Genomic DNA, 22752 nt, shown 5'->3' with positions numbered 1-22752 from the left:
CATTTAAGGTATCTAGGGTGAATATAAAGAGAAATCACCAACAATATTGGGGGCTCGTCCGGGATCGGAGAGAGAACGGCCATCACGGGTCCAAGGATTCACCAGTCTGGGTAAGGAGATATTTTATTTTATCTGTTTGCCTGTCCGGTGGGACTTGGCCGTTTGGCCCTGGTTCCGTTCTTTGAGCCATAGACACCAAACGCTCAGGGAGCGTGTTGGATAATAGAGCAGCTCTGGGAGATGCTCTGGATCTTTACATATATATATAGAGAAGCTTCAGGGAAGCTTGAATACTAATATATATATAGAGAGGCTTCAGGGAAGCCAGAATAATATTTTTCAGGGAAAGATATTATATGTTAGGTTGTTGAACCTGAATACGTTCTGGGAACGTATCGAGACAGTGTCTCTGGGAGACACAGGATTTGTCATTTATAAGGAAAGACAATATCCGGGGCTTCTGGGAAGTCCAGGGGATTTTTTCTCGAGAAGAATCCCGTTCCTCTGGGAGGGACAAATAAAACGTCTCTGGGAGGCGTTGAAGCTGTCTTCAACGACGACAGTATTTTTTTTTGGGTTTCAGGGAAGCCCAGGGGGTTTTAGGAAAACCCTGTTCCTTTAGTGAATAATAAATAGATGTCAGTCTGTTCTGTGTAGAAAAAAACTACCCCTTTTCTTGCTAACATCTTTCTATCGCATAGAACTGTAAGATTTAGAGTATAAGATAATTTGTTTGTGTGACCTAACAAAAGCTTATTTAGTAAGTAGATAAGTTCGTTCATCACGTGATTGTTTTGTTATTTCATTTTGTTATGCCATTTGAAAATATTGTCATATTGTATTGGAGTATTATATTGCTGGTTTGACATATATGGAAACTGTGTCTATAATTATATAGGACTTGTAAAAATTGCGCCTGCTGACTGTTAATATAACACTGATAGCGACAGTTTCATTATTACTGTAAAAATTGACTGACCGATCGTAGGTTATCAGACAAATCAAGATAAATGTTTATTATGTGTATTGTTTGTTTGTCTATAATGGTGGGAAAGCCTTCTTGATAGCCACTATACCTGGGAGTATAAGGTGTAATATACATACACCAAATGGCTTTTCAGGAGGGTTTTTAACCATAAAGAGGGTCTAATGACCCAGATACATTTAAGTGATTTTGTGAATGTGTAAATCTTAGAGACATGTTTTGTTTATGGTTTTGTGAAATTATACTGAAGGTTTAGGTCTGATGCTGGCCATACATGATACAATTTTCTTATAATTTTCAGTGCAGTTTTCTTGAAATTTACCTTCAGCTATGTAGTACAAACGTCTGCCTAATTGAATACAAATGAATATGTTTAATTTTGACCTCTTATGTGGTTTGTGGTGGATCTAACAGAAAATTGTACGATAAAGAGTTGTCCGGACATGTGTGGCCAGCCTTAGAGATATTAGGATACAAGTAACTCTTTTAGTAAATGTTTAGTTGTAATATAAAGTACATGGAAAAAGTGGGGCAAATTGGTTTATTTATGCCCCGTATTAGTACAATAGAATAAAAAAAAAAAAAACTACGTAGAGCTATTAGAAGTGAAAGTGAAAGTCTTTAAATACGTAGATATAGACCACAGCGATTGCCTATAGAAGACGGGTGAGAATTTGGCATTTTTGGGCAGTGAAGTGTCATTGCTGAGTAGCACAGTCTTAGAATTCAAACATTTGCCGTTAATTTAAAGTCACAGTACATGTTAATTGTAAAACAGCAAGTTTCTGATTGGGCTACTAAAACTTTGTAAGGTTTTCAAAAAAAGCCATAACAGAGAGCGATGTGGCTGGCTCTTTTGATCTGTCTAAAGAAAAGCAGCCTGTCAGGGCGCATTTTCAAGGGCGATATCAGAAGAGGCAAATAAAAGAGTAGGACATTTTCAACATAGGCCCCCCTATAATAATAATATTACCTTACAAATACCCCTGACCACACCTGCACCCCACAGTTTCATTCTCCAAGGCAGGTGTAGTTTTCTTCGTAATGTCAGACGAGCAGAAAATGTTTATGTGTCAGATACATTTAAAACTAGCACATTTCCTTACACGAGGGGAAAAGAGGGGGGGTCACTGCTGCAAATGCACTTCTGCATTAGTTCCCTAATTCAGAATAGTCGTAGAATCCCCATACATATGCAATTATTTTTATAGAATTTTTTAGAAGTTTTGCCATTTATACATTTGTGCCCATCTTGTATGAGCGTAGTAATAATGAATAAAAACACTATTTTACTAGGAAAAAATATAAATTGCCGTTGTCGGCAGGATATTTTGAAGTTATTTTTTTATAGAATTATAGATAATGAAAAATTATATTTTGCAAATGATCCCCTATGTGAAGGGGAGCCTTCCTGCAAAATTTTGAAAATTGGCTATTTGCCAAGAAAGCGTTCAAATGTCATATCTTTATTCCTGTTATAATTATGGAATTTATTTTTGGACAGAAAGGGTTACCACAATTAGTGTGACCATTGGACCCTGTTGGCACAGAGCCAAAAGTTTCAAATCAGATTAACTTTTTATCTGATTATAGTTCTTGAATGATATTTTATGGGTATCCTCTATTAAAAGAGGGGAACCTCTGGCCAGATTTTTGTTAGAATGGCACGGAAAAAAAAAGAAAAAAAAAAGTTTTTTTGGAAAATTGGCACTAAGCCAAAAAGTTTTTTAGTTCTTTATCTGATCATAGCATGCAAGTGGTATCTGATATGCCATCTCTACTGACAACCATACCATCCGATGCTACCCACTGTACAGTGATTGGTTTAAGTAGTGTGTTTTTTTTCAAGCGTCCTATTGGACGAGGAGACACAGCCATCTTTGTTTCTTATTTTTTCAGTCCAGGTAACTTACCTGGTGTAGAAATGCCTTAGGGCCAAGCAGACAATTCAATTGTCCGCTCTATAGTTCTCCAGACCATGCAAGAGGGGATGGACACCTGCTCATGGGTCAGTCCCGCTACAATATGTATATGACATATGTAGTCACTCTGTGGAGGCCAGTCAGAGCGAGTGAGTTTATTGAAGAAATGTACATGTATGTGGACACAAAGTGTCACAGGAATTATGACAGTGGTGTCAGGAAAGTGTTGTTTACCTTGGTTTTGTTCTCACAGGTGATAGTAGAGTCAGTCATATAAGAAGTGGGTCTTGCCAGCCCACAGTGGGTCTTGCCCGCCCACAGGATCATTGTTATAGATCCAGACTGCTCCTATCTATAATAACATTTTGAGACAAACCACAGGTCCAGAAATGTCACCAGAAATGTTAAATGCGTTTATATATCTGAAAAATGCTATGGTTGTAGCGTCTGCACTGGGCCTCCCAAATCATGGAAAAATGTTTTGTGTTTATGCAAGGGACAATTGTAAGACCATGACAGGTGTACTTGCCCAGGAGTATGGTGGTAAACTTTGCCCTATAGTTTTTGTCCAAAGATGGTCGCAGTTCAGGCCTAAAGGCATGCCTGAAGTGACTCTGAACATAGCACAAAGCATCTTGTGAGATGGTAATAGGGATGGCTACATCATTTGCCCTAGGTAGGCCCCAGTTTTAAATGGGCTACTGGTATTAAAGGGTGTGTTACTCCACAACATGATATATAGGCAGCCATAGAGGGAGCAGAGGATGTTTTTGTAGTTAATTTCTTGCTCCAAGCCAAAAGATCACACATTATTGAAGCTACAAACACATACTACAGAACAAGTTTTAGAAAAAGTTGAGAGTAGCCTTTTTCTAAAAGAGGGGAGATCTTGTGTGTATCCCCGCAGCTAGCACCCCACTGTTTATTGCCTAGTATTATGGAATAGGACACAGGGGGTGGGAAAGAACATATGAGGTATTTCTGACAGTTTAGTGCAAGCATATGTTGCTAGGGGCATCACCTGTATTAGGAGCAAACAATCCAAACATATAAGGCCACACATGAGCATCTCCAATACCCATCAAACCCATTCACACATCTACAAATAGATTTCACATATAGGCCCAAAGCAGGGAAGAAGTAAGAGTTCTTTTTAGTCAAATAGTGGACGTGTTCAGCAGATGAGTGGAAGCTTTTAGGACCACAAAAAGGGAGATGACCACACGGTGGCACACATTCTCAATCAGGAGATTATTCCTGGATGGGGGTGCCTGCCTTGAATTAGGTTTAATTATGCTCCAATTTTCATATCAAAAATATGCCAGGAACTAGTTAAAAAATCTTGAAAATAGATTATTATCCGCAGAGTTCAGGTATAATGGAAAGAATGAATAGCACAAATAAGGAGTAATTGAAACTTAAGAATCAAGTGGAACGGAACGAAAAGTTGCTCGCACCTTTTCTTTTCTTTTTACAGGAAAATACCCATCCTTTGAGGAAGGAGACGTGGTAGTAGTGAAGCTGTTGCCCAAAGCAAAGAAGCAAAAGGATTTCACTTACGGCCCAGAGACCACCGTGGTAGCAGTTACCAGGACCGCTGTTTTTGACCGAACACAGCCCTACTTGGATCCATGCCACTAGAGTGAAGTTGGTGCGGACAGGACCTGAGCCAGAGGATCCAGAAGCAAGAGAGGTACTAACGGGGGCAGACCGCCCTGACCTTGAACAGGAGGATCCAGAAGCAAGAGAGGTACTAACGGGGGCAAATTGCCCTGACCTTGAACAGGAGAGTCAAGAAAAGGGGGTACTGACAGGGGCAGACCGCCCAGACCCTGTAGAAAATGACTTTTCCAGTTGCACCGGACTCAGCCAAACTATGGCTGCTGATAATCCTGATTCCATTTTCAGTGTTTTCCCTTGTATGGACTGTTACTAGCTGTATCTATCACCCTGAAAATTTGGGTGTCATGAGAAGTATATGCAGACCATACCCTGCATATGAGACACATAACAGAACAAAGAGAGAATTGAGTATTGAGCATAATGTAGATGAAAATCCACCCACTTTTCATAGTGAAATGTTGCTAACAAAATTTAAATATGCTTATGCGAGGAAGTCAGGTTTTGAGAAATGTTGGATATGTAGCAAACTCCATCCAGAAACAGCCCGCATCCCTCTTATTGCTGTCCCTTTGAATATTACACAGTTCCTTAATGAAACCTCTGCTACTTTAACTAATGTGCCAAATAATAATATCACCTTCCCAGTAGATGGTAGAAGCCATTTTCCAGACTGGTGTTTCAGCCTAGGAAATAACACACGTGTTAACCCTTCCATTTGCAAAAAGTCAATTCTTAATATTACTTCCTGCCAAGTCCCATCAGGAGACTCATGTTCCCTGTTTGACATATCAAGTCCTAGCTTAAATAAGACCATAAGGGATAATTACCAGAATTTCTCTACAAACATACAACAAATACTGGACCACCTTGTGATTGCAGTACAAAATAGACGCCTACAAGAATACGTTGCCCAGAGACCCTTTTCACTGGGAAAGAGTATATATGTATGTTGTGGGAGGGAATGTTACCCCTGGGTCCCCCTCCATGTCTCAGGGTGGTGTTATTTAGCTTCAGTGGTCCCAATTATGGGAGTTGTGGATAATGACAACAATGGGCACATGCTTGAAGCAAGTGCACATCCAAGATACCCCTTGAGACATAGAATCAAAAGAGATCTGTTTAGCACAGGAGACCTCGCGTGGGTGTGGCTCCCTTCCTGGACTGGGTGGTCAATGGATATGATGAGAAAAAATTAAATAATTATTCTGGAATCATTGATGAGGTAATGGAAAAGAATTCAGATGATATTAAATTGCTAAATCTTGAACAAAGGGCCATTAGGAAGAAGTTAGAATTACATGATCTAGCTATAGAAAGTATGAGTGCTGCATTAACTGGCCTCTGTGAGCATACTGAGGACTATGAATGTTGCACTTGGATATACAATACCACTTTGGAAGTGCCAAATTATTATGACATAATTGCCCAACACAGAAAGGAGGTCAATAAGTTGCAAGAAGAAGCCCGTAACATTGCTAAAAGCTGGGATCCCTTTGTAGGTATGGGAGGTTTTGGTTTTGGAGGAATGTTTTCCTGGTTAAAAGACATTGCTATGATGATTGTGATGATTTTACTTTTTCTATTATTTTTATATGCATGTTTTAAGCTTATTGTGTGTTTAATCGCTAAAACCACAAAGAACCCAGACTCAGCTAGCAGAGGGGGATCTTATGTAAGTTTGTACTTTAACAGAGATGCTGAAAATGTTGACACATTTCTAACAGCTAGACAAGGTGTTCTGATCCAACAAACCCAAACCCCTTTCGATTACCAGGAATATGTAAAGTTTTATAAAGCTAAGAAAGCTAAGTCTACCATTTAGGTGGGCAGGTTTAGGTCCTTATTTGATTATACTAAGGAAACAAAGGACATTGTCGCCTAACCTGCTATTCCTTTCCAGAGAGGCCTGGTGTCCTCTGATGACACCGTATAAATGATAAGGAGAAAAATCATGCATATGAAATTATGATTTTTTAGAGGGGATTGAAGGGGAATGACAGGACCTCTTTCTAGTTGCTGGAAACCATTTTCTAGCTTGACCTGTGTAACACCATTTTCTTTCTTACAACTCTGACTTGTAATGACTTGTTTCAGTTAAGGTTACTTTAAGTCTTTAGTTAAACACGAACAATGACCTAAGTAAATCACCCGATATGTTCTGACCCTTCAAGATAAAGATACATCCCCACTTCCTTTGTACCTAACACATTCTGCTTCCTTTTATTCTAAGTTGAGCTATAGGGTCTAGACAAGGCGTATTTTGCAATTTCTAACGAACATTCTGTATTAACCCATTGTTCAACTTTTGTGAGAACTTGACTCTTCCTGAGAGTATCCACTCCCCCTCCCAACTGTATTTCCTGTTCAATACTGTGTATAATAGTTACCCCGCTTTGCAAATAAAGTTAAGAATGTTTTAGACTGAGCAGTGGTTGCACGTGTCTTCTTTAACAGGATAAAACATTCTCCAGAGCTCTGCTTTATTTTGCATAGAACAGACTAGATTTAGCCAATAAGTCAGGGACTTATGATATACATATACATTTAAGGTATCTAGGGTGAATATAAAGAGAAATCACCAACACCCCCCTAGCACAAATCCACTACCCCTCAAATTGCCTACGCACCCTCTCTCCAGGACCCCTCCCCCCAATTTCCCCTCCTAGCAGAAATACCTTCCAATCACCCCTACCAGCACAAATCACCCTCCCCCCCCCAAAAAAAAGTGCCCTCCTACCACAATGCCCCTCCCCCTCTATGATAACACCTCTTCTACAACAACCCCCCCCAAAATTCCCCCTTCCTCAGCACAAATCCTCTTCCCCTCCCAACACACATCCCCTAAATCACCACTCCTAGCACCCCCCCCCTAAATTTCCCCTCCTAGAAAAATTCTTGCCTCCTGGCCCCCCTCTCCCAACACAAATCACCCCCCGTCAATCTCCTTGCAGTGCCCCCCCACCTCACATGATACCACAGTGCCCAGGGCAGCTGCCCCTCCTGCCCACCACTTGTCCCGGCCCTGGCTCCTACTGCAAGCACTGCGAAGCAAGATCCAAAGCCCAGGAGCCAATTGTTTCAGCTCCCAGGCTTAGAGCTCATTGCTTGAATTCTGCATATAAACATATTTATATAGTAATATCAGGCTGCTCTAGCCTGCTACAAATGTACTTGTATTAAAGCAGATTTGCTGCTATCACCAGAGTTATTCACCGTATTAATCAGCCTTTAACACTCAAATTGCATTCATTTATAAGAGTACTGTGTGCTAGTCATTGTAAAGAGTTGCTTTCCTTTCTCATGAAGCTTCAAGGGAATGGCTGAAATGACAAAGCAGAAGAGTTGATTGGAAAGTATCTTGTCATCAGGCTTTGCATTTAAATAAAGAGTAAAATGATACTGTGTGTGAGAAGTGGCAGCACGCTGGAAGGAGATCACGATGACACCAGTACATATTACATATTACAAGACTGCTTGTCAGCACAGTCATGAGGATGTGTCACTGCAGAAGTCCAGATGACTATCGTGTACCAAGTTTAGAATAGTTTTTTCCCTTGTTTGTTAATGATGACAGCATGTGAAAGTACAAGTGTATATATTGGAAACTATTTCCAGATGCATTCAATTGATTGTCATCAAGGCCAAGTGTTCTTCCTTTGCAGGATCAGTCCCAGGGCTGAATATTCCTGGAAATCTCCCTCTGTTTTGACACTTTTCACACCAAGGATATACCTATCCCTGAGGACAAGTATGAAGGCGGGCCTTTGGCCAGCCTGTATTTGTAGGAGGAGTCTGGGGGGGTATATATTCCTCCTTCTCCGGCAGACACATGTCGGTTTGTTTCCTTCTGGTTCTCTCCCATGGCCAGATTAAGAGTATCATAAACTTGGTGCTGAGGATTTTGAAGGGCCTTAAGGGCCGTGCCTCAGAAGGAAGGGTGCAGCTGCGCAGGCCTAATGCAACAAGGGATGCCCTCTCTGAAGCCCATAAACACATCCATGTATTGGCAACTGTCCCTCTGTAGCCAAACTTTGTGCTGTGTGGAGAGGTTCTGAGGGAGCTTCCTGGAGAAGCGTGCTTTCACTTGTAGCACAGAAGCTAGACTTGTGACAATAAAGAGCGGTAACAGTGAATCTGGCCAGCCCGACCCTATGTTAAGGTAGGGGCCTGGAGCTGCAGCTCCAATAGCCCCTACCTTTATCCGACCCTGACTTAGAGTATGCCCTCTTTTAGGTATACTGAACAGCACGACTTTGGCACACCTCAGGTTGGGGTAGTTACTTGGAACACCTATTTTGGGCAGTTTCTCCCATTCTTCTTTTCAGGACCTCTCAAGCTCCAGAAATGTGTATGTGTGTTTTCAAAAAAATGTACATGAGAAATAAGATGATTGTCTATTGTTTTGTTAGGAACTATTAAAAACATTTTGCATGCTCTTTGCTTTGGTCTTGATTAAGCATTAAATACTGTGCACTGATTCCCAAAAGTAGTTTCTGTGCTACTTTTGACGACTTCGGGGGCGATTTCACTAGACGTCTGTGCTGGAACCCTCACTGATGTCTGTCAAACCCACCCTCAGTGTGAACCTACCCTAATGCCTCGTACACACGCAATGATTATGGGCCAACCGATCGGCCGTCTTTTGTCCAGTGTTGTTGTGTTGGTTGAAATGTGCTCTAGACTGCGCACAAATTTTCTCGGCCAACAAAAACCAACTTCAGAAGTGATGTCATGTGCTGGTTTACTTTCCGTGTGTTTTTTCTTCTCTGAGCATGCCCAGTCTTGCTCATCAGATTTTTGTCTGCCGAAATCTGTACTGACTGACGGAAAAAAAGGCCGTTATGTTGACGGCCAACAAAAATTTTATAGCCTGCACACCAGATTTTTTTTCGGCTGAAAAGTCGGAGTCGGTTGTCGAAAGCATCATACTAACAAGCCGAAAATCGGCCGATCTGACGTTGGCCAAAAATTCACAGCCAACTATCGATGCGTGTATACGAGGCATTAGGCCCCTTTCACACCTTTCTGTTTTTCCGTTTTTCATCCATCCGTTGACGGATGAAAAACGGACATCAATGCATCTCTATGTAAAAATGGATGACAACAGATGATCATCCGTTAACATCCATTTTCATCAGCTTCCGTCAATGTCCGTTTTTTGGAATGGATGAATGCCCTATTTTTCATCTGTCAAAAAACGGATCGGACGAAAAATGGATGTAAACGGTCCGTTTTTCATCCGTTTTTGCATTGGTAGTGGATGTAAAAAAAAAAAACGGATGAACTGAACGTGTGAAACGGAATGTGTGAAACGGTCTTAGGTTGATTTATTACAATTGGAGAGTGCAAAATCTGGCACAGCTCTGCAAAGAAACCAATCAGCTTCCAGGTTTTATTGTCAAAGCTTCATTGAACAAGCTGTAATTAGAAGCTGATTGGCTAATATGCACAGCGGAACCAGATTCTGAGTGCTCCAGTTTTAGTAAATTTCCCACACAGTCAACTTTGCTTCCCTAGCTTTGTCCATTCCGCAGTTCCGATTAAACAATGCAGTCTCCTCCAGATTTTTTAGCATTCGTTTTTTTTTTTTTTTTAAGCATGTTGGATATCTATGTTCCCAGTTATACAATGTGGCTTTATCCCCCAACCCCTAAGTCACTGATCTATCCTGTATTGATGTAGGGATTAATGGAAGGCACTATAGCATGTGGTGGGGGACACATATAACTCCTGTAAGTGTCAAAGGCTGAACTGAGGCTGCAACATGTAACAGAAGGAAGGTAGTAGACATAGGCCGCTGGAGAGGTAAGTATAATACCTCTTCTATAGTAGGGAACTGCCTGTTAGAATTTGTTAGGCAGCTTCTCTTTTACCTCCATAACCTCTTCCTTGTGCACAGACAGAGAACACATAAGTTATCAGCCCACAAAAATTTTGGCAAAATTAACAGGTATTTTTTGTATTTATTAAACAAATTTAACAAAAAAATTAATCGGCATATTAACACTAGGTTCACACCTATGCGCTTTTTAGTGCATTTCCTCCATAACTGTTAGCAGCCGATTGCTAATGAGTGGGCAGCCGCTGCATCCATCCTTAACAACAGATAAGTCATCAGCTGTCAGTGGTGTTCCCCACCGGAAGCTGATTGAAGAATCGGATCGGGTGAGGACATTGCTGGATTCCTGGACAGGTAAGTGTCCTTATACTAAAGGTCAGCAGCTACAGTATTATTTTCCAAAGGAGCCTGGAGCTCCTCTTAATGAAAGAAAACAAGAGAAGTGTATTCTTAGAGTTTACAAACACTTTAACATTTCACGTAATGTTGCTTGGATGGGCTGGGTTTAAGTGACAGAGCGATCACATGGTAGTGGAACCAATATCCTGTACTTCTTGAATTCTTTAAAATGAGAGTTGTATTTGATAAGACAACATTGCCTGATTACTATGAAAAAGGTTAGGAAGGAACAGGAGACAATAGGACATACAAGGCAGTACGAGGTAGCATTTACCACCAACTAAAAATATCTGACATTTTTTAGTATAGAGCACCAAAAGTTTGCATTCACTGTTTATAATTCATGAATTGGAGAGATCACAGTCAATTGTTAGTTTACAAGATGTGCTGATTTGCCCATCTCAACTTATAAGCCTATTAATGTACATCAAAGAGCAATACTGTAATGTCAACCAAGTCCTGGTAAGCATGTGCATGTCCCTCCCTAACTTGCTGTCATTCTCAGTGAGAGACCTACATAAATATGGCTACTCTTCATATCAGAAGAAAATTGTATATGCTGTATGTTAACCAGTAGTTGGGCCATGTTTTATAGTCATCCAAATATTTCAGTGGTATCCAGATTGATTACCCTTTGACATTATGGTGCTTTTGGTAAAAGCAGGCTCTCTCTGTGTGGTTTATTAGGAACTTTACCTGTACAGATATCTGTTTATAGAGTGTTTTTTTTTTTTTTAGTCAGTATGTTTTTTGGGTAGTTGAAATTTGAAAGCATGCATGGGTCGGTGATGTCACAAAGGGTGGGGGACAGGGCCACCAGGTGACATCACCAGGTGGCCCTGCCCCTTACCTGTTTAGAAAGATCAGGCAGCGGAGGAGGCATTCGGGGGTCTGCCTTCGACAAGTGTGGTGAGTTTTTTTGTCTTGTTTTTGAGTCCGGCGGTGTGGCGGGCGTCATTATTGACGATGGATTTACATCGGGGGACATTGTTTTTTTTTATTTTTTAATATATTTTAAATAAAGAAATTGTGAAAAACCCTTGTAGTGTTTTTATTTTTTTGGACAGTTTTTTTAGTGAATGAGTAGGGGTACAACCCCATACTCATTCACCTGGGGGGGGGGGCAAGATCTGGGAGCCACCTTATTAAAGGGGGCTTCCAGATTTGGGTAAGCCCCCTGCTCGCAGACCCCCACAACCATCGCACAGGGTTGTTGGGAAGAGGCCCTTGTCTTCATCAATATGGGGACAAGGTGCTTTGGGGTGAGGGGGGGGGGGGGGCAGAGTCCTTCCTGCCCAAAAGGACTCACCACCCCATGTTGAGGGCATGTGGCCTGGTATGGTTCAGGGGGGGGGGGGGGCGCTCACTCGTTCAACTCCCCCTTCCCGGTCTTCCAGACTGTGTGCTCAGATAAGGGTCCTGGTATGGAATTTTGGGGGAGACCCCATGATGTTTTTTTCTTTATTTTTTTTAAATAGCCAGTTGCTGGAAATTGCAACCCACAAACCAATTTAAATGTGGTTTGAATAATTTTTTTGTTCTATACATGCTACAGATGCGCCATTTTACAGGCAGACTAAGGGGACCCCCCATGCACTCTATTTAAAGGAATTCTTCACTTTAAGCTTTATTAAAATCACTGCTCCTTTAAAATAATAGTTTTAGAAAAACATTTTTGTATTAATACATGTCCCCCAGGGCAGTACCCAGACCCCCATACCCTTTTTTTTTGCCAATTACTTCAATATAAGCCTTAAAAATGGGGACTTTTCATTTCTAATGTTCGACTTCCATAGACTTCAATGCAGTCCGCGGTTTGGGGCCAAACTTTTCCCCTGTTCGAGAGTTCTGCTGCGAATTGAACAGGGGGGTGTTGAGCCCATTTCTACTGTTCACCTCGCAAGCAAAGTTGCATTTTAAAAGGGAATTTTAATCAGAGCTTAGTGAATGAGGTGAAGGTCTGCTGACTTTTCACCATCCATTCATGTGCAAGCAAAAATACCGCTTTTATATTTTCCTCGCATTTGATTGGGTTTTCAAAAGTAAAACTTCACCACATTTAGTAAGCTTTGGGGCAAATCCCCTTGCAAAAGTGCAACTTCCCTAACAAAGTGAACAGCTATTTTGCTTTTGGTACTAACCCTAGTTACCTAATAAAACTACTTGTACAAGATACAGGACAAGAAGCTGGCTTACAGTTTAATCAACAAAAGTCTGTTAAATCATAAAAAGTTAATAATAAAATAATTATTGTAAGCATGTTTTTTTATACAGAGATGTACCGCATGTTTAATGTACTTTACTGGTATGATTTTCTTTTTAAAGCATCTCAGATGTGTTTTCAATAATATGCACAAAATATCAATCATTTATGAAAGGGAAAATTGTTTTGAGCTCTGCAATCAGTTTTACTTCCATTTTCTACAAAGGTTTAATAATATTTTCAATCTGCTACATGTAGGAGGCTTAATTGGTATCATCAATATGTATAGAAGAAAAATGTCTGGTTTCAGACATGGTAAAAACGTCATTTATCAATCACATAAATCAATAGTGTTTATGAAGCAGTAATTTTATCCAATATTGTGGAGTGTACATTTCTGTTGAGCTGTTTTAGTTGTATTACATGCCTACAGGGCTTGCATACGTATATTGTTCCACTTTTACTAACATCAGACTAATATTGAATTTTTATTTTATAAGCTATACGCTTCATTTTGTCCTGATTGAAATACCTCTAGCTGTACAGGAGTTTTAAAATGTGTATAATATTTGCATAATATTGTATATCTATTTTTCCTGAGACTGATATACTAAAGCAGACCTGGAAAGTTTAATTTAGTGCAGTTTGCCTGTAAACTTCCCCTTGGCCAACCCACACTATGATGGTGCAGCTGGAAAGAGATGAGAATTACCATTTACTGAAGTTACATTTTTAACTGTAATTTGGGGTTCATTTACTAAAGGCAATTAGACTGTTCACTTTGCAAGGGAAATTGTACTTTGCAAAATAATTTTTCCTAGAGATTAATAAAAGAGGTGGACATTTACTTTGCAAAGAACGCCCAATGACATGTAAAGAAAATAAACAAAAACAGCATTTTTGCTAGCACATGATTGGATGATGGAAGTCAGCAGGGCTTTACCCTATTCACTAAGCTCTGGGGAAATTTCCCAAAATGGCCAGTCTATTTGCCTTTAGTAAATAAAACCCTTTGTTTTCTTTTCCAGCTTCTAATCATGTATAGAAGATCTTCCCACTTTTCTAAGCACATAATTCAGTGTATAAAACTGAATATATATTATTATTATTATACAGGATTTATATAGCGCCAACAGTTTGCGTAGCGCTTTACAATGTGAGGGAAGGCAATACAGTTATAATACAATTCAATACATGGGGAATTGGAGGGCCCTGCTTGTTAGAGCTTATAATCTAGACTATATATATATATATATATATATATATATATATATATATATATATATATATATATATATATATATATCTTCTAGATTGTAAGCTCTAACAAGCAGGGCCCTCTAATTCCCCATTCCCCATGTATTGAATTGTATTATAACTGTATTGCCTTCCCACGCAAACTGTTGGCGTATGTATGACAGTTATTTTGGTACTCATGCAAATCAGTTTATGACTCCAGACCAATAATTGTTATCGCATTATATACAGGTTCCTCTGTTGGGGTACTTTCTGAGTTAGGACAATTCTCAGAAATATGACTCTTCTCATAGCAAAGTGGCTTAGAGTGACATTAAATGATATCCTTATTCCCCAAAAATAAAACATCCACATCCACTGCCTAATAGCCCTGTAATCTATGTTTAAAGAGGAAGTAAAGTCAAAAAAAAAATCCGAGAAAAAAAAAGCCCTGTAAAGAGAAAGGCATAATGAGCTAGTATGCATCGCATACTAGTTCATTATGTAGTACTTACCTTAAAACGAAGCCCCCGCCGTGCCGCCACCTCAGCGACAGGACGGCGACATGTCCTGCCGTCCCGCTTCCGGGTTCGCGTCCTCCGGCCATCTGATTGGCCGGAGGCGCGATTACATCACTCCCGCGCATGCGCGCGGGAGCCGCCGTTCACGGCCCTGAGCTCTGAAGGAACGGCACGGGTGGCTGTTCCCTCAGAGCGCCTGCGCCGATGACGTCATCGGCAGTTTGCGCTGTAAATATCTCCTAAACGGTGCAAGTTTGGGAGATATTTATAGCACCTATAGGTAAGCCTTAATATAGGCTTACCTATAGGTAAAAGTTATACAAGAGGGTTTACAACCTCTTTAAGAAATGGTTTCTTGCAGTGTTTTTTTCTGCTTCCTTGTAATGTCCTCTGTAGCTCCAGAACCTCTCCTTTTCTCCTTCACATCTATTTGTTTAAAACTAGCAGTGCACGTTCCTTGCAGTCAAGTGCACTACTCAATACACACTGCAAATCCTGTAGTCCATAGCCCATCTTGGGAGTGAAAAAAAAAGGGTGGCTACGCTCCCTAAATACAATTGGACTATGGAAAGCAAATATAGCTACTCTGTAACTCTGTACTCTGTAGAAGTCTGATCACAGCAGCAAATTAAAAAAAAAATGGTGATTTGGAAGAGGCTGAGAGAAAAAGAAGAGACTTTTTAAAGTTAAGAATAGATACTTGAATAAAAACTTTACTTTTAAACCAGTGTTTAGTGTCGCTTTAAGACTGTAAATAAGGCCGGCCATACACGGTTCTAATCTTGGCCGGTTCAGCAGGAACCAGCATAGATTCAAATCAATAATGGCCAGGCTGAATGTACCAAGTTGATTGATCGATCGATCTACTTGAGTGCAACCAGCCTGCCGAATTTTTATGCAATTATTGCTATTGACTGCTATAGCCACTAGCGATAATCACTGTCTTCTCCTGACAGAGACAGCTTTCCCCGCCCACCCCCTGCCAAGAGAAGACAATTGCCTGGTAGGAGTGATTCCCGTCAGCACTGTCTGTGTTGATAGGGGATTTGTGCAAATTTTTATCCTGCAAAAAGAAATTGATACCGTGTATGTCATGCCTAAAGATCAAGAACAAGCGTTTTTTTTTGTTGTTATTTAAAGATTAAAATATCTGAAAAAAAATCTTCTTTAACCACTTGCCGAACCAGCCGCCGTAGTTTTACGGCAGCAGGTTGGCTTTATTGCGCGAAACAAAGTACATGTACGTTGCTCTGTGCCATAACCAGTGGGAGCGTGCATGATCGCTCCCCATAGAGACAGAACGGCGGTCTGCCTATGTTAACAAGGCAGACCGCCATTCTGTCACAGATGAACACAGGGATCCTGTATTCCTGCTTTTCAGGAACACATCTCTCTGTGTTCATCTAGTGAGTCCATCCCCCACACAGTTAGAAAGCACCCCCTAGGGACACATTTAACCCTTTGATCACCCCTGGTGTTTATCCCTGCCCTGCCAGTGTCATTAGTACAGTATCAGTGCATATTTTTTGTACTGATTACTGTAGTAATGTCACTGGTCCCCCATAAAGTGTCAAAATTGCCAGTTAGGGGTCTGATCTGTCTGCCGCAATGTCGCAGTCCCACTAAAAATTGCTGATTGCCACCATTGCTAGTAAAAAAATAAAAAATAAATAAAAATACCATAAATCTATCCCCAAGTTTGTAGACGTGAGAACTTTTGCATAAACCAATCAATATACACTTATTGGGTTTTGTTTTATCAAAAATATGTGGCAGAATAGATATTGGCCTAAAATGTAGAAAAAAAATGTTTTTATTTATTTTTTATTGGCTGTGTTTTATAGCAGAGTTTTTTTGTTTATAGCGCAAAAAATAAAAACCGCAGAGAGATCAAATACCACCAAAAGAAAGCTCTATTTGTGGGAAAAAAAGAAAATCAGTTTTATTTGGGTACAGCGTTGTCAGTTAAAGTAATGCAGTGCCATATCGCAAAAAATGGCCTGGTCAATAAGGGGGTAAAACATTCTGGTCCAGAAGTTGTTAACCTATTAGCACATGGTGATACTGTAAACACGATTGTCCTGTATTTTTAGTTTGTACATTACAGTAACTGAACCTGTGTCTTTCAGCTGAGTCTTTTTAATGATAATGATAGTCATTGGTTTACAACATTCTTTCGTGATATCAATGAGATGCACTTTCTTCTGTTTTTATTGACATCAAGGTAGAAAAATACTCACTTAGAAAGCGCACTTTTGTTTCTTCGTGCATCCTCAATTTGATGTGCTATAGTTTCTTTTTCTATTTTCTTCTCCCAAAAGTTCTTTAATCCATCTGCATCATGGGATGTTATCTCGCGTAAACCCAGAATCTTTTTGATATCCATTGTCTAAAACAAAGTGATAATTCAAAATTGGCATCTGAGATACATTATTTATTTATAGGAACACTTGGTAAAAGCAGTTTGTTTTAAACTCAAAAATGTTGATTTACTACTGAAATAGAAACTGATCACTTAGCAAAATAAATGTTCACTGAGCTTAGTGAATAAAGGAAAGCTGTGTTCATTATAGTCATCCAATCGTTTGCAAAAAAATCATGTTTTCTTGCAAATAATTGCTTTTTTAAAATTGTAGTCATCTTATTCACTAAGCTTAGTAAACTTTCATTCTGCAAAGTGAACTAAGGCTGGCCATACATGTTCAATTCTCTTGTACAATTTTCCTTTAGATTTACCAAAAAACATATAATATGAGGTCAAAGCTAAACAACTTTCAATTGTATCCAATTATGCAGGCCCTTGCACTACATAGTTTAACCACTTAAGCCCCGGAAGATTTTACCCCCTTCCTGACCAGGGCCTATTTTGCGATTTTTTACTGCGTGACTTTAAGGGACAATTGCGCGGTCGTGCGACGCTGTACCTAAACGAATTTGACGTCCTTTTTTTCCCACAAACAGAGCTTTCTTTTGGTGGTATTTGATCACCTGTGCGATTTGCTGATCATGCGCTATAAACAAAAAAAGAGCGTCAATTTTGCAAAAATAACAATATTTTTCACATTTTTTTATATGAAATTCCCCCCCAAAAAAATGTCAAAATCCAAATTTTTTAACATTTTTGGCCAATTTGTTTTATTCTACATATATTTGGTAAAAAAAAATTGCAAAAAGCGTATTTTGATTGGTTTGCGCAAAAGTTATCGCGTTTACTAACAAAGGGAAAGATTTTTGTCATTTTTGGGGTTTTTTTTTTTAACGAGTAATGGCGGCGATCTGCAATTTTTTTGCGGGATTGCGACATTGCGGCGGACAGATCGGACCCTTGACTGACATTTTTGACACTTTTGGGGTTACCAGTGACATTACTGCAGTAATCAGTGCTATACATATGCACTGTTACTGCAAAAATGACACTGGCAGGGGGTTAACTGTATTGGAGAGGGAGGGGTTAAGTGTGTCCTAGGGGCGTGCTTCTAACTGTGATGGGACATGGCTACTAGTGTAAAAACAGAGATCAACGGTCCTACATAGTAGAACCGTCTGATCTCCATTTTTACACAGGGGAGAATGACAGGCGGCTTGTTTACATTACCTGCCTGCCTTTCTCCCTTCCCGCCGAACGATCGCGAGTGACCAGCGGACATCGGGTCCGCCAGTCACACGCACTGACTTGTCTGGAAACGAGCCGGGGTGAGCGCGCGCCTCAGCGGGCGCGCGCTCGCCCGCTATTGGCTCACAAGCCAGTGACAGGCTAGTGACGTACCGGTACGTCACTTTGCCTGGTCGGGGCTGACCGCCGCAGTATATGTACTTGCGGCGGTCGGCAACCGGTTAAGGTATTTCCAAAGAAAATTGAACATGTATGGCCAGCCTAAGTCTCTACTTGAATGGATCAACTTCAACTATTCTTAACCGATTACATATAACAACTATTTGTCACTGCTGATTTAAACACAAGTATAAAAGATATTATGTGATGTGATAGAGAATATTAACATCTGAAACCATCAAAGAAAGATGGTACACCTGCACATCCATATATGACTTATTTCATGGAAGTTCCATGTTCTGGAAAATACATCATAGATTATACACACATATACCGGTCACCACTGATGCAAAAGAGCATTGGCGTTTTCGTATTGCCACTTCTATGGTTGGCTGTATGCATCACTTGCCGCTTCCCAGGCGCAGAAAAAATGTGCAACGTTTTAAACTAAAGCTCCCTTGCATCTGCAAATTTCCACGTACCCATTAAGCTAGCTATACATGATAAAGTCTTTGTAAACTTTCCTAGATTTACCAACAGTGTTGTGAGAGTGCTTAACATGGAATTTCTGCTTAACCATAACTATTCTTAAAAATGTCCACTCCCCCCTCCTGCTACCTATCCTGTCTACCCTATGTAAAAAAAGAACTGTATACATACCTCTTTTCAGCCCGTTCCAGTCTGGTCACATGATCCCCTTTGTCAGTGAGTGGCCAGCTACAGATGAGAGGACTGAGCTCTAATAATGACTAGGAATTCTGGTGATGTCACCCATAAACTCCTATAGCACAGTCAGTCCCTCCTCTCCCTTGCAGCCTGACCATAGAGTAGACAGGAAAGGTAGTTGGTGGGGGGGATTTTTAAGAATAGTTATGGTTAGGCAGAATTTCAATTTAAATACTTTAAAGGGATTGTAAAGTTTTGTTTTCTTAAAAAAAAAAAAAACATGCTATACTTACCCCTGTGCAGTTGGTTTTGCACAGGGCGGCCCAAATCCTCCTCTTCTCTGGTCCCTCGTTGCTGCTACTGGCCCCTCCCTCCTGCTCAGAGCCCCCCACAGCAAGCAGCTTGCTATGGGGGTGTTCTGCCGAAATCTCCAACAACGTTATTTCCGGTGAGTGTACACCAGGAATAATTAGAGATTTACACCGGAAACCTTTACACTCTGGTATATGCTATAATTAGTGGAGATTGTCTTTGGAGGCGGCCATGTTTTTGGTTGCTAGCAGGCGGACTAACAATCTTCACTATATATAGCATATACCGGAGTGTATAGGCTGCCTGGGTTCTGTGAAAACACCAAGTGGTTGATATCTCCAATTATTCCTGGTGTACACTCACCAGAAATAACGTAGTTGGAGTTCTTGGCAGAACAAGGTCACCCGAGCTGAGCTGCAGCTCCATGGGTCCATTCAGACACGGAGCTGCTCTTTGGCCCCACCCCCTCTTTCTCCTGATTGGCTCACTGAGTGTGATTGACAGCCAGCAGGAGCCAATGGCACTGCAGCTGTGTCTCAGCCAATCAGGAGAGAGAGTCCCTGGCAGATGAGGAACTCGTGGACATCGCTGGACAGAGAGGGGACACAGGTAAGTATTAGGGGGTACTGGGGAGGCTGCTGCACATAGAAGGCTTTTTATCTTAATGCCTAGAATGCAACCTTCCTGCCTTTACAACTCCTTTAAGTGTTAGTAAAGGCTAATAACAATATGTCTTAAAAATGCTGCCTTCCCATTTCCCCTACTTATCCTGCTTAGCCCATATTAAAAAAGAACAGTGTAAATACCTTTTTTTTATCAGGTCTAATCTAGTCACATTATTCACCACCTTATGTTCCCATATATAATAGAGCGTTGGACAATGGCTGTAAATTCCTAGAGCTGTAAAGTCACTCCTAGTTTCCCCTTGCCCATTTTGCCAGTCCTTCCTCTTTCCTGCAGCAAACGTTCTCTGACACAGGGAAGCCAGAGCTCCTGGATCAGATGACCAGGCTGGATTTAAGAAAGGTATTTACATGGCTGTTTTTCTTAAAAGTTATGTAGCATAGGTAGTAGGAGGGATGGAGACAGCATTTTTAGGAATATTTGTTATTGACCTTATCTTCCACTTTATCCAATTCAGCTCTGGAAGGTTTTAAACCCTTCATGACCAGGTAATTTTTTGCTATTCATCACTGCACTACTTTAACTGGCAATTTCACAGTAATGAAATACTGTAGGCAAACTACATTTTTATCAGAAACATATCCAATAAAAATCTAATTTCATCATAAATTTAGGACAAAATGTATTCTGCTACATGTCTTTAGTAAAAAAAAATCTCAATAAGTGTATATTAATTGGTTTGTGTGAAAGATATAACGTCTACAAACAATGGTTTATATATTTGAAAATTCAATTTCTTAAGGCCACTAAGTGCCAGGACAATATAATCCCCCCCCCCCCCCCCCATGTGACTCCTTTTTGGAAAGTAGACAGTCTGAGGCATTTAGTAAGAGGCATGGCGAGTTTTTTGAAGTTGTAATTTTTTGTCACAATTTTTTGGAAAATGAAAAAATAATTGTTTTTATCACAATTTTTTTTTTTAACATACTGCCATCAGTGCAGTACAGTATCAACATATGACTGATGTGTCGGTGATCAGGGACTCTGACTGCGGACAGTATGTTAAAGTGGTCACAGGGGGTTGGGGTGGCGAAGGTGCCCTCTTAAACCCAGGCAGGCAAAATCATGTACATGTACATGATTTTGCCTGTAGGTGCTGACCAGCCGCAGTAAATGTACTGTGGCTGGTCAGCAAGTGGATAAAGCCATTCAATTTATATCCAAGAAAGAATGCCCTGACACTAAACAGTTGTTGTATAAGGAAACTAGCATGAAGCATATGTAACTTATTTTATTTCATCCCTTCTGGTCTGTTTAATATACCATTGAAAGTGTTTCGTTATGTCGGTTTGATAAGCGCAAAAAACACCAGTTGATCACGGTAGAAATCGTGTGAGCTTATTCCTTCTTGTGCTTTCTGCCTGTCCTGAACTTTTTTCAGTTCCATTCTTCCTGGTTATCTTTGAGGACTTCATAACCCTCCCTGCTATGTTAAGTAAAAGAACAATGGGGTAGGTGTACTGAGGTCCTGCCCTCAGGTGATGATGCTGCTTCTTCATAGGTAAAGTATGGTGAGGTTGGGTGTCTTGTCACCCTAGGACAAAAAGTGTGTCACTGGTAGACTTAACAGGTGAAAATAAAGGGAAAATAACGTTTGCAAAAATGATATAGCTTATAGCTGGAATATATTATATTTTTGTTCTTGAGAAACTCAAGGGGCGGGCTATCTGGTGGCATCTCTTTGCATTTTCTAAATTACTTTCTTCAAAGTCAAAGTGCAGCTCGCAGGGTAAAGATTAAATCCTGACTGACATACTACAGCCTACAATCAACTGAGCCATCCAAGGCCCATTGGATGGGCTCTGCCTTCTCAAATGGTGACGCCTCCTCTTCTGCTCCTACATCCTGTGTGGTCAGGAGCCTCTGTCTTGGCCAGTCTCACACCTCTAATATGGTGAGAGGAGAGTCATTTATGCCAATATTTTGGACAAATGCTTCTCTATAATGAGCCAATAAACAATCTTTACAGAGAACCAGCTTATTCTGACTGGGTGACAACACTTTATATGATATGGAAATTTCAAATCTCCTTTTAGGGAGACTTGAGAATAGATAATTTTATATTAACTACACTTGTTTTCAGTATGAGTAGATTAATGATGTAGAGCTTTGAGTTACTTTTGTAAGAATTTTACGTTAACAAGAAGCCCAGTGTTTGTTATATTTAAAACATTGACCATACAGACTTTCACCATGGGGGCATATCAACAGCACAAAATGACAACTTGCAAGTAGCAGAGGAGCTACACTTGTTAATGATGTCTGGAGGGGACAGAGCAACAAAATAAGAATAAATGGAAAAAGGAATTTGACCTTTACATCTCTTAACCTTTTCACGTTTGCAACTGCTGCAATTACTAGCCCCTACATCATTAAATTCAATGGTTGTTCTATGCAAGCAAACAGATTCATAGATTATTTCTCAAAATCTGTTTCATGTACTTCTATTCCCTCCAATGGCTTTCACCTGCCCAATGCATAAAATCCAAAATATTGACAACATACGAACCATCCACAACTCTGCCCCAAGCTAAATCAACAGCCTTATCTCAAAATATCACCCAAACCATCCCTCTGCACCTTCCAAGAG

At 40.3% G+C, this 22752-nt stretch overlaps 1 protein-coding gene across 1 annotated transcript in view; it reads right to left on the bottom strand.

Moving 5' to 3' along the window:
* The window catches only part of LOC309569936 (protein FAM240B-like), a 76426-nt gene that overhangs the window by 5639 nt on the left and 48035 nt on the right, over window positions 1-22752 (bottom strand). The window contains exon 2 of the mRNA XM_082275931.1: window positions 16969-17117. Coding sequence (XP_082132057.1) covers window positions 16969-17114 — 146 coding nt within the window. The 5' untranslated portion in view covers window positions 17115-17117. The remainder of the gene's footprint in view (window positions 1-16968; window positions 17118-22752) is intronic.

Source organism: Pelophylax lessonae, assembly GCF_965119305.1.
Source record: "Pelophylax lessonae genome assembly, chromosome: 1".
In the NCBI taxonomy this organism is placed as follows: Eukaryota; Metazoa; Chordata; class Amphibia; order Anura; family Ranidae; genus Pelophylax; species Pelophylax lessonae.
This window is presented reverse-complemented; position numbering and strand designations above follow the sequence as displayed.